The sequence below is a fragment of the Lepidothrix coronata genome, unplaced genomic scaffold, assembly GCF_001604755.1.
Source record: "Lepidothrix coronata isolate B3197 unplaced genomic scaffold, Lepidothrix_coronata-1.0 Scaffold204, whole genome shotgun sequence".
NCBI lineage: Eukaryota > Metazoa > Chordata > Aves > Passeriformes > Pipridae > Lepidothrix > Lepidothrix coronata.
The window spans coordinates 600427-612091 of NW_016690384.1; the positions used below are offsets into that span (position 1 = coordinate 600427).

Below are 11665 nucleotides of genomic sequence, written 5' to 3' on the forward strand. Positions count from 1 at the left end.
GTGGAAGGTGTCCCTGCCCATGGCAGGGGGTGGAACTGGATGATCTTTAAGGTCCCTTCCATCCCAAACCGTTCTGTGATTCTAAGTGAAATGTGTCCCAATACTTGAGGGAGCAGCAGGTTGAGGATGGGAGAGCAGAGTGGCTTGGCCAGCCAGGGATGAAAAGGTAATGGTCACCTGTGGCATCAGTAGGTCAGCTAAAGGACAGTCCTCAGGGAATTGATCCTGTGGAATGAGTTGGGCTTTTTGGAGTGAAGAGAAGGACCTGGGAAGAGAGCTGTGGGTATTCATTAAGTAATGGATACTTAAACAGAAACTCACACAAGCCTCTCTCTCTGGAGCCGAATCCCTGTGCCTCCGTGCACTAACTCATCCCAGCTGGACTTGTTTCCTCATGAAGTATCCTTGGCTCTGGGCTTACGTGGCAGCCACTGAGCCAGGGTGTAAAACTGTCCCTGCAGTGTCCCCAAGCACACGAGCTGTCCTGCAGAGCAGGGCCCCAGCGTGCCCATGGAAGTGAGCGTGGAGACGGCGGAGCAATTCCAGCTGGACCCCGTGGAAACAGGGCCTGGTGAGGACATGGAGATCCCTCAGCCTGCAGCCAGCCCTGGCCCCTCGCTGCCAGAGAAACGGCTCTACAGATCCAGGTCTGTGCTTTGGCCTCCACGGGCCAGAGAATCTTACCAGCCCTTGGCAGTGCTCAGTGTGTTCCTATGCTGAAGATAAAAGAGGCAGGAATTCCATGTGTGTTTTCAAAGGCATTTTTAAAAGAGGAAAGTGTGGAAGGGCAGAACAGGCCACTGCAGTGTTGGCAAGGTCCTGTTAGTCTGCCCACCCAAGATCTCTTTCCCGGGGTATTGCAGGATGGTGCTTCTGCTCTCCTGCTCCTCACAATCAACCACTGCAACTGCCCAGTTACTACCTTTGGTAACACTTACACATGGTTGGAAAAAGGGGAGAGGCCTCCAGAACAGGAATATGCGGAATACACAGGAAAGCCAATCAGGATTTCACCCATTTCTTTATTACTTTGTTCATTTAGATGTTCTGCTCTTTCCACTCTGGGAGCTTAAAATGCCACACAGAGCATCGCCATGAGGGATAGGCTATTAATGTGAATCAAAGTCTGTCTCCCTTTCCAGGATCCCATCCACAATTTGCTTTGGACAAGGTGCCACCCGAGGATTTAAAGGACCAAGGAAGAAAGTCTGAAGGTCAGTGCAGCAGATTTGTGCAGGATGAGCAGATGTGGGGCCGGTGCTGCCCACGCCGTGGCCGAGCAGGGATATTTCCAGTTCCCACTCCACACTGGGAATAAGCCACCCAAACCAATTAAAGCTCCACCAGCATTTGAACACGGGTTCGTGATGTCAGACGGAATTGGGCCAACCCGACTGAGTTAAGAATCCTCAAGATATTAGAAAGGGGAACCCAAAATGTGTGGTGAGGCGTTAAGGAAACTGTCCTGCAGCTGAGACTGCACAGGATTGGGTGTTTTATTTTTTTGCCTTTTGGAGGAAAAAACCGGATTCAAGAAATTCCAAGACAAAATCTGCTGACTGCATGGAAGCTGTGAAAAAAGAAAACAGGGCAAAAAAGGTGTTGGTCCTTAATTCTGACCTTCTCCATCTTGCTAAAGTCTCCTCTGCACCCTGGATCTCGCTGTGGAACCCACATGAAAGGTCTGTCTGGCCCAGGAGAAACATTTCCACGGGGAGTTAAAATAAAGTGACTTCAGCCAGGTGAATAAATAAAAGGAATTTTTATAAAATTTCTTCATAGAGAGTTTAAATGGCATTTTGAAGGCAGAGCCAGATGTGCAAAATGGACCTCCCTCCTTTTTCTCCCAATACCCCCAAAATCAGGTTGGGATGGAAGTTTTCCCTCTTGCCTCTCCCTTCCTTTGTAATCTCGTCCTCCTGGGAAAAATTGAAAACACAGAGCCAGGCTCAGAGTGCTGCCACTGGTCTCGGGGTCCTGGTGAACCCTGACACTCAAAATTTATCCATAAAGGGAAAAAAAGAGGTTGCTGGGACGATGTTTATCCAAGAAGCTTAGGATCTATAATTGCATTTTTTCCCTTCCCCCTCTGTATGAGGAATAGAGGATAAAAGGGGCTTTGGAAAATCCTTGCAAATGGGAGCAGGGAATGATGTTTACGGAGATGCAGGAGATTTCCCAGTGAGTTTTAAAAAGCTTCGCTCTGTTTAAAACTCAGCCGGCTTGTCTAGCCTTAATCCCTGCTCCTGGAGTGCTGTCTCCAGCAGGCAAACCCCCTGGCCAGGATCCTGTATCTGCCCAGGGACATCTTTCAGAAGGGACCAAAAGTCACTTTCCCACACCGGGAGCCCCTAATTTTCCCCCCACTGGGATATCTGGGAATGGGACTCAGGCCCCACGTCACTGGAGATGCCTGCAGGCTTTGGCACGTGATGGTACAAAGGTCAGGCAGGAGCAGCCCAACCCTCCCTTACGGGTTCAGGTCCACAAGTTTTGACCTGGGCATTCCTTTTTCCCCCAAGTCCAGGCCCCTGAGTGCCTGCCCTTGCTAATGGAAAACAAACTGAACTTGGAACTACAACCTCAGGGCTCGTGACTGGTCTTTTCTGGGACACCTGCTTTTCCCAGAGTCCATGGGCAATGAAGTCTGTCCCAGCTGGAAAAAATCCTTCTCTCAAGCCAAAACTTGAATTTCCCTTTTTTTTTTGTTTTAAACACACGCACAGAGCTGATCCACGCACGGAAATGGGGTGTCACCCATCACAGCTGGGGAGAAGCTTTGGACTCGCTCACGCTTCCAATTTCTGAGGAGAAAAAGATGCGCTGGGAAACATTCTGGGGATGAAAGCCCCCAAATCACCTGTTTCACTCCTGTTGCAGGAGAGCTGAAGGCACTGGTGTGGTGGAGGTGGATGCCAGGATGGAGAAGCAAAGGGAAGGGTCACAGCTGAGCCAGGGACACGCAGGAACCAGGCAGCTGCGCCAGCAGAGAGGTCAGAGAGGGTCTCCCCTGCAGCTCCCCCCAGAGCACGAGGGAGGAGCTCCAGGCCAGAGGCCACCACCTTTCTGGGACACCTGGGAGTCTCCCTGAGCAGCAGGAACTGGCACCACCCGGGGACATGAGGGACGGGCAGGCACGAGGCCGGGCAAAGTGCACAGCCAGGTGTGGTGAGAGGCAGCCATGGAGGGGTAGGTCCTGCCAGCCCCAGCGGGCACAGGGGGTGGGCAGGGTGGGTGCTGGGGGTCAGGGGGAGCGGGGGGCACAGGAACTGGGTGCAGGGTGTGGGGCAGCACCAGCCACACAGCTCTTGCCACTGTGTCTCCTCTGCTTCAGCCCGAGGCTCTGCAGCATCACCATCCTGCTGGGCACTGCCCTCCTTCTGCTGGCACCCAGCAGCACCCAGGTGAGCCACCCCTCTGCTTCACCCTCCTGCTGTCCCCTCTGATGAGCAGGCCCACCATGAGCGGTGCCACCCCCCTCTCTCCCTGCAGGCTCTGAGCAGCTCCGGGCGGAAGGGCCTGCCCACGGACTGGGATTTGGACAAGGAAATGTAAGAGGTGGACGTGCTCCCCACACCTTCAGGCTTGTAAAAGCCAACAGAGCAACACCCCAAAATGGAAAGCGTTTCGGGGGGAATAAATTCCCCTTGGGCTTTGTGCCCCCTCAAAATTAAGAGGCTCCCAGCTCCACCTTCTCCCCCATATTGCCCAAACTCCCCAAGCATCTAGCCCCAGCTGGTTTCCCTATTCCTTTGGCTAAATGAGCCCATTTGCTCCCCAAGATACTAATTTCTGCTTCCTGGAGTGGGGGGGAATCTTGCCAGGGTCCCTGCCCTCTGATAGGGTGGAATTCCCCTGGGGCAGGGTGGTATTTAGCAACCTTTCCTCGCTGATTTTGCTCCCCTCTTCCAGCATCCCGGGTGTGGATGTGCTGGAGGAGTGGGAGCTCTCCGAAGAGGTGAAACCAGGTAGAAAGGCTGTGTCCAGAAGGGCCTGGCACCCCCCACAAGTCCAGGTAGAGCCAGAGGAGGATCGAGACCACCTCCACCACCCCCAGGACGACGCCAGGAAGGTGGATGTCCGTGAGCCACCCCGGATGCTGTCCCTGCAGGTGCAGAATGGCCCAGAGGAGGACCGAGACCATCTCTACCACAGCTGAGAGCAGATGTGCCCAGACTGTGAAATGAGGGGTGGGAGCTACCCCTGGGGCTCCCTGGGGGGACTCATCCTTCCCTACCCACCCTTGAGGCCCCCCCAATAAATCCAGTCCCCTCTCCAATGTCCTGGTGGGCTCCTCGTTGCTGCCAGAAACCTGCTGCTAAGTACAGGGCCCTAAACCTGAGGGATCCCCCTCCTTGGGATTGCCCCAAGACCCCGAGCAGGGTGAGGATGATGCCCTGGAACGGGTGACTCAGTGCCACAGGCTGTCCCCTTCCCGGGGGACACACGGATCTCCACGAGTCTGCTCTTGCCCAGCCCAGCATCAGAGAGCAGTGTGACAGAGTGGAGGGTCTCAGTGAACCCAAACCTTTCCCAGCTGAGGCAGGACCTCAGAGAAGGACACCCCATGTCCCGGCAGCACCTAGAAAATGTTTTAATAGCAAAGGCAGAGGTGGTCCCCATTGCTGGCTGTCACCCCAAGCATCGCTCATCGATGGGTCCCAGTCCCCTCCATGGGGTAAGGCAGAGGGGCAGCAGGTGGCTGTGGGGACCTGCACATGCCCGGGGGACCTGCGCATCCGGGGGACCTGCACATCCCTGGGGACTGCAGCTCCTTGGGCTCAGCTGTCGGTGAATTTTGCCTTGCGCTTCTCCACAAAGGCCGTCATCCCCTCTTTGCGGTCATCCTGGGAGGAGCAGAGAGGTGAGGTTTGGAGGGCTGTGGCAGCCCCACTATCCCCCCACCATGGGGCTGATCCCCCCCCACCATGGGGCAGATCCCTCTACTCACAGTGGCAAAGGTGGCGTAAAAGAGACGCTTCTCCGTCCTGTTCCCCTCTGTCAGTGTCGTCTCAAAGGCTAAGAGCAAGGGAGAAGTTTGGGAGACCCCTCTGCCTGGCCCCACAGCCCTCCCAAGGGGTTCCCAATTGGCCCCCCAGTCCCTACCAGCATTGACTGACTCCTTGGCCAGGGCAGCCACCAGCTTGGAGTTGCTGGCGATCTTCTCAGCGCAGGCGATGGCCGCGTCCAGCAGCTTCTCCACGGGGAACACCTTGCTGACCAGACCTAGGATGGGCAGTGGGAAGTGGGGGGGTGGCTCCCTGCTGGCCCCTTGCAGTACCAGGACCGGCCCACGCCCCTACCTGCCTCCTTGGCCTCTGCTGCTGAAATCCGGTCCCCGGTGAGCACCATCTCCATGGCCAGCGACTTCCCCACCGCCCTGGTGAGCCTCTGTGTCCCGCCAGCACCTGGATGCATGTAGGGAAGGGGAAGGTCCAGAGAGGGATAGCTGGGTGTCCCCACTCCAGCTGGGATGGAACCCCCTGGCTGGTGCCCGCTGCTCACCTGGGATGGTTCCCAGCAGGATTTCGGGTTGCCCGAACTGCGCCTTCTCCCCGGCGTAGATGATGTCGCACATCATGGCCAGCTCGCACCCGCCACCCAGCTGGGACAGGGGAGGCACAGGGGGGTCAGGGGGTGGCACTGGGGGGTCAGGGGGTACAGGGAGAGGCGGGGGGCACTCACGGCGTAGCCATTGACAGCGGCGATGATGGGTTTACGGACGACGGAGACCTTGTCCCACCCGCCCAGGAAGGCGCCGTTGTAGCACTCCTGGAAGGTTTTATTCTGCATCTCCTTGATGTCCGCACCGGCTGCAAAGGGAAGTGGGCTGGGACACCAACTCCTCCCCCAGCCTTCCCCAAAATTTTGGGATGGGGAGAGGCGTCTTCGCCCTACCTGCAAAGGCTTTCTGGCTGCCGGTGAGGACGATGGCTCCCACCTGCGGGTCACTCTCCATGGCCTCCAGCGCCTGCCGCAGCTCGGCCATCAGCCCCTCGCAGAGCGCGTTCAGCGCCTGCGGCCGGTTCAGCTGGATCAGCCCCACGTTCTTCTGCGCCCCCGTCTTCTGCACCAACAGGTACTGGAACGTGGACCCTGCCGCCGCCCCGGCACCGGCCCGTGAGCCCACCGGCTGCCGGGCACGGGGTGAGACCCCTGACAACCCCTGGCCAGGTCCGGCCGCCGCCCCGCGCTATATTAAGGCGACCTTCACGCCAGCGGTCACCGGCAGCCGGCGGGGACGTGTCCGCGGGTCTCGGCTCGGGGGAGCTGCCGGTGTCACCCTGCCTTGGGCAGGTGCAGCCCCAGGACCACCCTGTGCCGGGACGGCGAGCCACCGGTATCGGGGCATGGCGCAGGCACCCTGGGACCTGCTGCACAGCCCAGGGACCGCGTGCCCGGTGCTGGGACCGTACACGGAGCAGGGACCCCGTCCTGGTGCGCAGCCCAGGGACCACGTGCAAGTTGCTGGACACACGCCCGGTGCTGGGACCGTACCCGGTGCAGGGACCCAGTGCTCACCACCCCCTCCGGCCAAGCCCAGCCAGCCCCCGGTGCCATCCCCGTGCCCCGGTGCTCACCGGCGCTGCAGCCCCGCGTGCCGGCGGGGTTGCGGAGCGGCGGCGGGGGCCGCGCCCGGGGCAGCGCGGCGGCGGCGGGGCGGAGGAAGGTTCGCAGCGCGGCGGCCATGGCGGAGCGCGGCAGAGCGGCCCCGCCCACCGCGCCGGCCCCGCCCCTCTCGCCGTCGCCCATTGGCCGAGGTGGCCCCGCCCCGCTGCTCGCCATCCCCATTGGCCGCGGCGGCGCCGCGGGGAGGGGCCGGAACCCCCGGTACCGCTGAGGGGGCACCGGGCCCGTCCCCAGCCCGGCGCTGGGGGGTCCCGCCGGCAGCGCCGCCGAGCCGGGGGGGGCGGGCCGCGGGATTAGCGGGGCTTAGAGCCCCGGGGGGGAGCGCAGGGAGGATTCCCCCGCCGCCCCCCGCGCCTGGGGTGGGGGGTGTGCGGGGGGGGCGCGGCGGGAGCGCGGTCGGGGAGGAGCGGAGCGGAGCGAGCCGGCGGTGCCCCGGGCCCGGTGAGTACCCCGGGTGGGGAGGGCGGGGGGGGTGAGTGTGCCCCGCGGACGGGTGTGCGCGGGTGTGCGGGAGCGTCTTCCACAGGGCTGTGCGGGAATGTGAAAGCATCATCCACAGGGATGTGCGGGAATGTGAAAGCATCATCCACAGGGATGTGCGGGAATGTGAAAGCATCATCCATAGGGATGTGCGGGAATGTGCGGGAGCATCATCCACAGGGATATGCGGGAATGTGCGGGAGCGTCATCCATGTGGGTGTGCGAGAATGTAGAGGAACATCATCCACGCGGGTGTGCGGGACTGTACAGGAATATAATCCACGCGGGTGTGCGGAAGCGTCATCCACAGGGGCGTGCGGGAATGTAGAGGAACATCATCCACGCGGGTGTGCGGGACCGTCATCCACAGGGGTGTGCGCGGATGTGCAGGAGCATCATCGGCAGGGGTGTGCGGGAATGTACGGGAGCATCATCCACAGGGGTGTGCGGGAATGTGCGTGTGCGGGCGCGTGCGGGAGCACCATCCGCACGGGTCGGGGGGAGCATCACCCACACGGGCGTGCGGGAGCGCGCGTGGCTGCGTGTGCAGGAGCATGTGCAGGAGCATCACCCACCCGGGCGGGGGGGAGCGCGTTTATGCAACCCGTGCGCTGCCGCGTGTGCGGTGACACGGGCGTGCGCGGCCCCGGCACCCGCGGGAGCGAGACGCGGCCGGGCGCGGCTGAGCGGCGGGGCTCTTCCTCCATCCCTCCCTCCGTCCCTGCGGCAGGTGCGGGATGCGGCGGAGCGCGGCGGCGTGCTGGGCGCTGGTGCTGTTGGCCGCCGCCTTCTGCGACACGGCGGCGGGCAAGGGCGGGCGCGGCGGCGCCCGGGGGGCGGCCCGCGGAGCGGCGCGGGGGGCGGCCCGCGCCCGGCCCAGGGCGGCCGTGCCCCGGTACGGCTCTGCCGGGGCCGCCCTGCGCGTGGCCGGTGCGGCGGCGGCGGGGGCGGCGGCCGGCGTGGCGGCGGGGGCGGCCCTGCGCCGGGCGCGGCTCTCCGGGGAGCTGCAGGCGGGGGACGGCGTCGAGTACCGCGACGGCAACTGGACGGCGGCCGCCAGCGCCTGGACCTCCGCCGCGCCCGCCGGGACCGCGCCGGGCCGGGCGCTGCCCTGGCTCTGCCCGCTGGCCGCGCTTCTCCGCCGCTGATGGATCCCGGGGGACCCGACCGTGCCCGGAGCACCCAGGACGCCGCGAGGACCGGGCGCCCCACCGGGGGCTGAGCCCCGCGCCCCGAGATAGCAGCAGCTCCTGGGGCTGTGCCCACCCACTGCCAGCGGGGCAGGACCCCCGCGGGAGCCCCTCCACCACCTCCCCCCATGCCGTTCCAAACCCCGCCGGCTCGGGCACCCCTTTGCACCGCGCCTCTGTCCCTGGCCTCGCGAGGACGAGGAGGCGACAATAAAGCTGGACAAAAGCAGGTGTGGCTGGATGCGGGACGAGGGGCTCTGGCAGGACCTTGGGATGGCCACCGCCCGGCCCCCTGCCCACACAGGCTTTATTTCAGGATGGAGGTCCCTGAGCAGGCCAAGGCTACAGCAATGAAATGGCTCCCCAGGGATTCTGTCCCAGCCGGAGGCACCATCTCTGCCCCAGGCTCCCTGGGGTGGGAACAGCTCCCCATAGAGTGACACCACAGGGCAACCTCAGCTGCCACCATTGGCATTCTGTCCCTCCGGCGCTTTGCCTGGAACCAGGAGCTGTCCCAGCAGAGCCACTTCAATCACACACCAGAGCTCCCTGCTGAGGTGTCCCCTGCCCGCACAGCTGCAGGCAGTGCCTCTCTCCCACGGGACAGGTCTCAGTCCAGTGTCACCCTGCCCAGGCGTCCCGCTCGGAAGTCCCGCAGGAACTCGTAGGCAGCTGCCGTGTAGTTGAGCATCGTCACGTTGACATTCCCTGGAGATGGCAGTGGGTGCAGAAGGAGGGTCAGCAGGGACCCCCAGACTCCCAGCCCTGTGCCCCAGAGCCCCCCAGGCACTCACCTGTGCCCGTCAGCACCGTCACCTTCTGCGTGCGGCCCTGGGCGAGGGCCACGTGCTTCAGCACGGGCTCGATGTGGTCACAGGGCTCGCCCAGCCCGTAGCGCTGCACGTACCTGCCGGAGGGACAGCTCATCCCACAGTCCCCACAGCGTTCCCAGGGATGGGGCTCCACAGCCCTCCCGGGACCCCTCCCCGGCTCCCCTGCAGCTCACCCGAACTGCTGCTGCTTGTTCAGGGTGTACAGCAGGTAGTCAGCCATCATGTCCTCCCCCACCATGTGGTCATGGATGGCTCCTGGAAAAGAGGGTCAAGCCCCAGTTCCCCCAAGCCCTTGCTGAGCCCTGGCCAAGCCTCCCGCCATCCCCGTGGCACCCAGGGGCCCTGAGCAGACTCCCACCCTGGCCTCGGGCACCAGGCCCCGAGGCCACGTCTGGGGACTCCCCCCAGCCAGCCACAGCCTCCACCTCACCACACAGTGCCAGCTTCATGCCCGTCTCCACATCCCCCAGCTTCGGGGGCAGCACACCAGGGGTGTCCACCAGGTACATCAGGGGCTTCTCGCAGACCTGGGGGAGGCAGGGCTGGTAATTAGCACCATGGACTCCCACATGGCTAACGTGCTTGTGTTGAAGTCCTGCTGAAAAGGGGACCTGAGCAACCGTGAGATCAATCTGTGGGCATCAAGGTCTCTCCAGGATGTGGGAGGCAGAGCCCACCCAGCCACTGTGCTGCAGGGACAGTACCTGGATCCTGGTCAGCACTGCCTTGGTGATGCCGGGCTCGGCCCCCACCACCGTGGCTTTCCCTGGGGGAAAAAGTGACATGGTTATGAAAGCAAGAGACACTGTGCCCCACCTCCTCCCCAAGCCTTAGCACCATGGAGAAATACCCTTCTTGAGGTGCAGCCTCCGCAAGGAGTTGATGAGCGAGGATTTGCCCACGTTGGGCACGCCGATCACCAGGATGTTGAAGTCGGAGCTCTGGAAGCCAGGGAAACACGAACAAGGAGCGCTGGTTATCAGCCATCCACCCCAGCAGTGAGGGGCAGCAGCCACAGCCAACCCCCCCAGGGTCTGCTGGCAGTTCTGGCACGTGCAGGAGCTGCCTCGTCCCTCGGCTGGAGAGGGAGGTGACCCTCCCTCTGCTCTGCACTGGGGGCAGTTTTGGGAAACACAGTATGAAAAAGATTTAAAAGAGTCCAAAGGAGGGATATGGGAATGGGGAAGGGCCTGGAGGGGCCACACAAGGAGGGGCTGAAGGTACTTGGTCTGTTCAGCTGGAGAAGACTGAGGTCAGACCTCATTGGGGTATGGAGCTTCTCTCTGGTGACCAGTGACAGGACCCAAGGGAATGGCTGGAGCTGTGTCAGGGCAGGGTCAGGCTGGATCTCAGGGAAAGGTTCTTCCCCCAGACGGTGGTGGGGCACTGAACAGGCTCCCCAGGGCAGTGGGCACGGCCCCAAGGCTGCCAGAGCTCAAGGAGCGTTTGGACAATGCCCTCAGGGACAGGGTAGGATTGTTGGGGTGTCATGGGCAGGGCCAAGAGTTGTCCTGGATGATCCTTTGGGTCCCCTCCAGTTCAGGATATTCTGTGACTCTGTGTCTCACCTCGGCCCTGTGGTAGCGTGGGCCCTCAGCCACCAGCCGGGCAACCAGGGGGACGATCTGCAGGGAAACAGGGGCAGGGGCTGGCACTCTGCAGCAGCCACAGACACTGTGCAGCAGCCACAGACACTGTGCCAGGGGGCTAGGCAGAGGACTTGGGACAGCTGGAAAAGAGGATCACGCTGGAGCAGCCACCTGGGGCCCTGAAGGCTGGGAGCTCCCAGGGAGCAGGGTTGGGCTGCAGCCCCGTTACCTTCTTGACCCCGACATCGCGCTGGCAGTCGGCGAACACCACCTGCGGGCACCCCTGCTCCTTCAGCCGCTCCAACACCGCCTGCGGGGCACGGGGAGAGCCTCTGCTGTCACCTCCCTGTGCCGCCACCACTGCCCTCGCCCAGCCCAGCCCTGCCCTGCCCCGGCGCTCACCGGCTGCCGGCGGGGATCAGCCAGGTCCATCTTGTTCAGCACCAGGACATGCGGGCGGATGCCCAGAGCCTCCTTCAGTGCGGGGTTACGGCCCGACACCGGGATGTGGCAGCGCTAAGGGCAGCAACTGGAAACAGCCATGGGAGAGGGGGGACACGGGGCTGGGGAGGGAGAAGGCACGCTCTGGAGGGAGAGGAGGTGTCTGGAGAGGGACAAGGGGTGGCTGGAGAGGGAGAAGGGATGCTCTGGAGGGAGAAGGGATGCTCTGGAGAGGGAGAAGAGGTGTCTGGAGAGGGACAAGGGGTGGCCTAGAGGGAGATGGGGTGACTGGGGAGGGAGAAGGGATGCTCTGGAGAGGGAGAAGGGATGCTCTGGAGAGGGAGAAGGGGTGGTCTGGAGGGGGACAAGGGGTGGCCTAGAGGGAGATGGGGTGACTGGGGAGGGAGAAGGGATGCTCTGGAGAGGGAGAAGGGGTGGTCTGGAGGGGGACAAGGGGTGGCCTAGAGGGAGATGGGGTGACTGGGGAGGGAGAAGGGGTGCT

The 11665-nt window shown here is 62.5% G+C and overlaps 4 protein-coding genes and 1 long non-coding RNA gene across 5 annotated transcripts in view; 3 read left to right on the top strand and 2 right to left on the bottom strand.

The window, feature by feature from the left end:
• Positions 1–1215, top strand: part of ZNF511 (zinc finger protein 511) — a 3506-nt gene extending 2291 nt beyond the window's left edge. The window contains exons 3-4 of the mRNA XM_017832649.1: positions 462–647; positions 1143–1215. Of these exons, the coding sequence (XP_017688138.1) occupies positions 462–647; positions 1143–1212 (256 nt within the window). The 3' untranslated portion in view covers positions 1213–1215. The remainder of the gene's footprint in view (positions 1–461; positions 648–1142) is intronic.
• A 2009-nt stretch (positions 1216–3224) lies between these two features.
• On the top strand, positions 3225–4492 carry LOC108506093. The gene is made up of 3 exons (XR_001877671.1): positions 3225–3404; positions 3493–3551; positions 3913–4492. It is a non-coding gene; the product is annotated as an uncharacterized LOC108506093 (long non-coding RNA).
• A 78-nt stretch (positions 4493–4570) lies between these two features.
• On the bottom strand, positions 4571–6690 carry ECHS1 (enoyl-CoA hydratase, short chain 1). Its single transcript, XM_017832726.1, has 8 exons — positions 6582–6690; positions 5899–6096; positions 5686–5813; positions 5506–5605; positions 5304–5408; positions 5107–5226; positions 4952–5019; positions 4571–4847 (listed from the first exon to the last, which is right to left on the bottom strand). The coding sequence occupies exons 1-8, from the start codon at positions 6688–6690 to the stop codon at positions 4782–4784; spliced, it is 894 nt and encodes a 297-aa protein (XP_017688215.1). The 3' UTR covers positions 4571–4781.
• A 428-nt stretch (positions 6691–7118) lies between these two features.
• SPRN (shadow of prion protein homolog (zebrafish)) lies at positions 7119–8258 on the top strand. Its single transcript, XM_017832651.1, has 3 exons — positions 7119–7402; positions 7453–7482; positions 7841–8258. Exon 3 carries the CDS (start codon positions 7848–7850, stop codon positions 8256–8258), a length of 411 nt encoding a protein of 136 aa, XP_017688140.1. The 5' UTR covers positions 7119–7402; positions 7453–7482; positions 7841–7847.
• A 97-nt stretch (positions 8259–8355) lies between these two features.
• MTG1 (mitochondrial ribosome associated GTPase 1) overlaps positions 8356–11665 on the bottom strand; it is a 4141-nt gene continuing 831 nt past the window's right edge. Inside the window, exons 3-11 of the mRNA XM_017832724.1 lie at positions 11125–11229; positions 10952–11032; positions 10702–10758; positions 9984–10074; positions 9838–9899; positions 9564–9660; positions 9307–9388; positions 9095–9207; positions 8356–9008 (exon numbers count right to left, since the gene is read on the bottom strand). Coding sequence (XP_017688213.1) covers positions 8911–9008; positions 9095–9207; positions 9307–9388; positions 9564–9660; positions 9838–9899; positions 9984–10074; positions 10702–10758; positions 10952–11032; positions 11125–11229 — 786 coding nt within the window. The 3' untranslated portion in view covers positions 8356–8910. The remainder of the gene's footprint in view (positions 9009–9094; positions 9208–9306; positions 9389–9563; positions 9661–9837; positions 9900–9983; positions 10075–10701; positions 10759–10951; positions 11033–11124; positions 11230–11665) is intronic.

Coding starts and splice junctions, on each gene's coding strand:
- ECHS1 (XM_017832726.1), bottom strand. CDS start 6,690: ATGGCCGCCGCGCTGCGAACCTTCCTCCGCCCCGCCGCCGCCGCGCTG. Junction 5,606..5,685: donor CCGCTGTCAATGGCTACGCC/GTGAGTGCCCCC, acceptor CCCCTGTCCCAG/CTGGGTGGCGGGTGCGAGCT. Junction 5,409..5,505: donor CCTGCTGGGAACCATCCCAG/GTGAGCAGCGGG, acceptor ACATGCATCCAG/GTGCTGGCGGGACACAGAGG.
- SPRN (XM_017832651.1), top strand. CDS start 7,848: ATGCGGCGGAGCGCGGCGGCGTGCTGGGCGCTGGTGCTGTTGGCCGCC.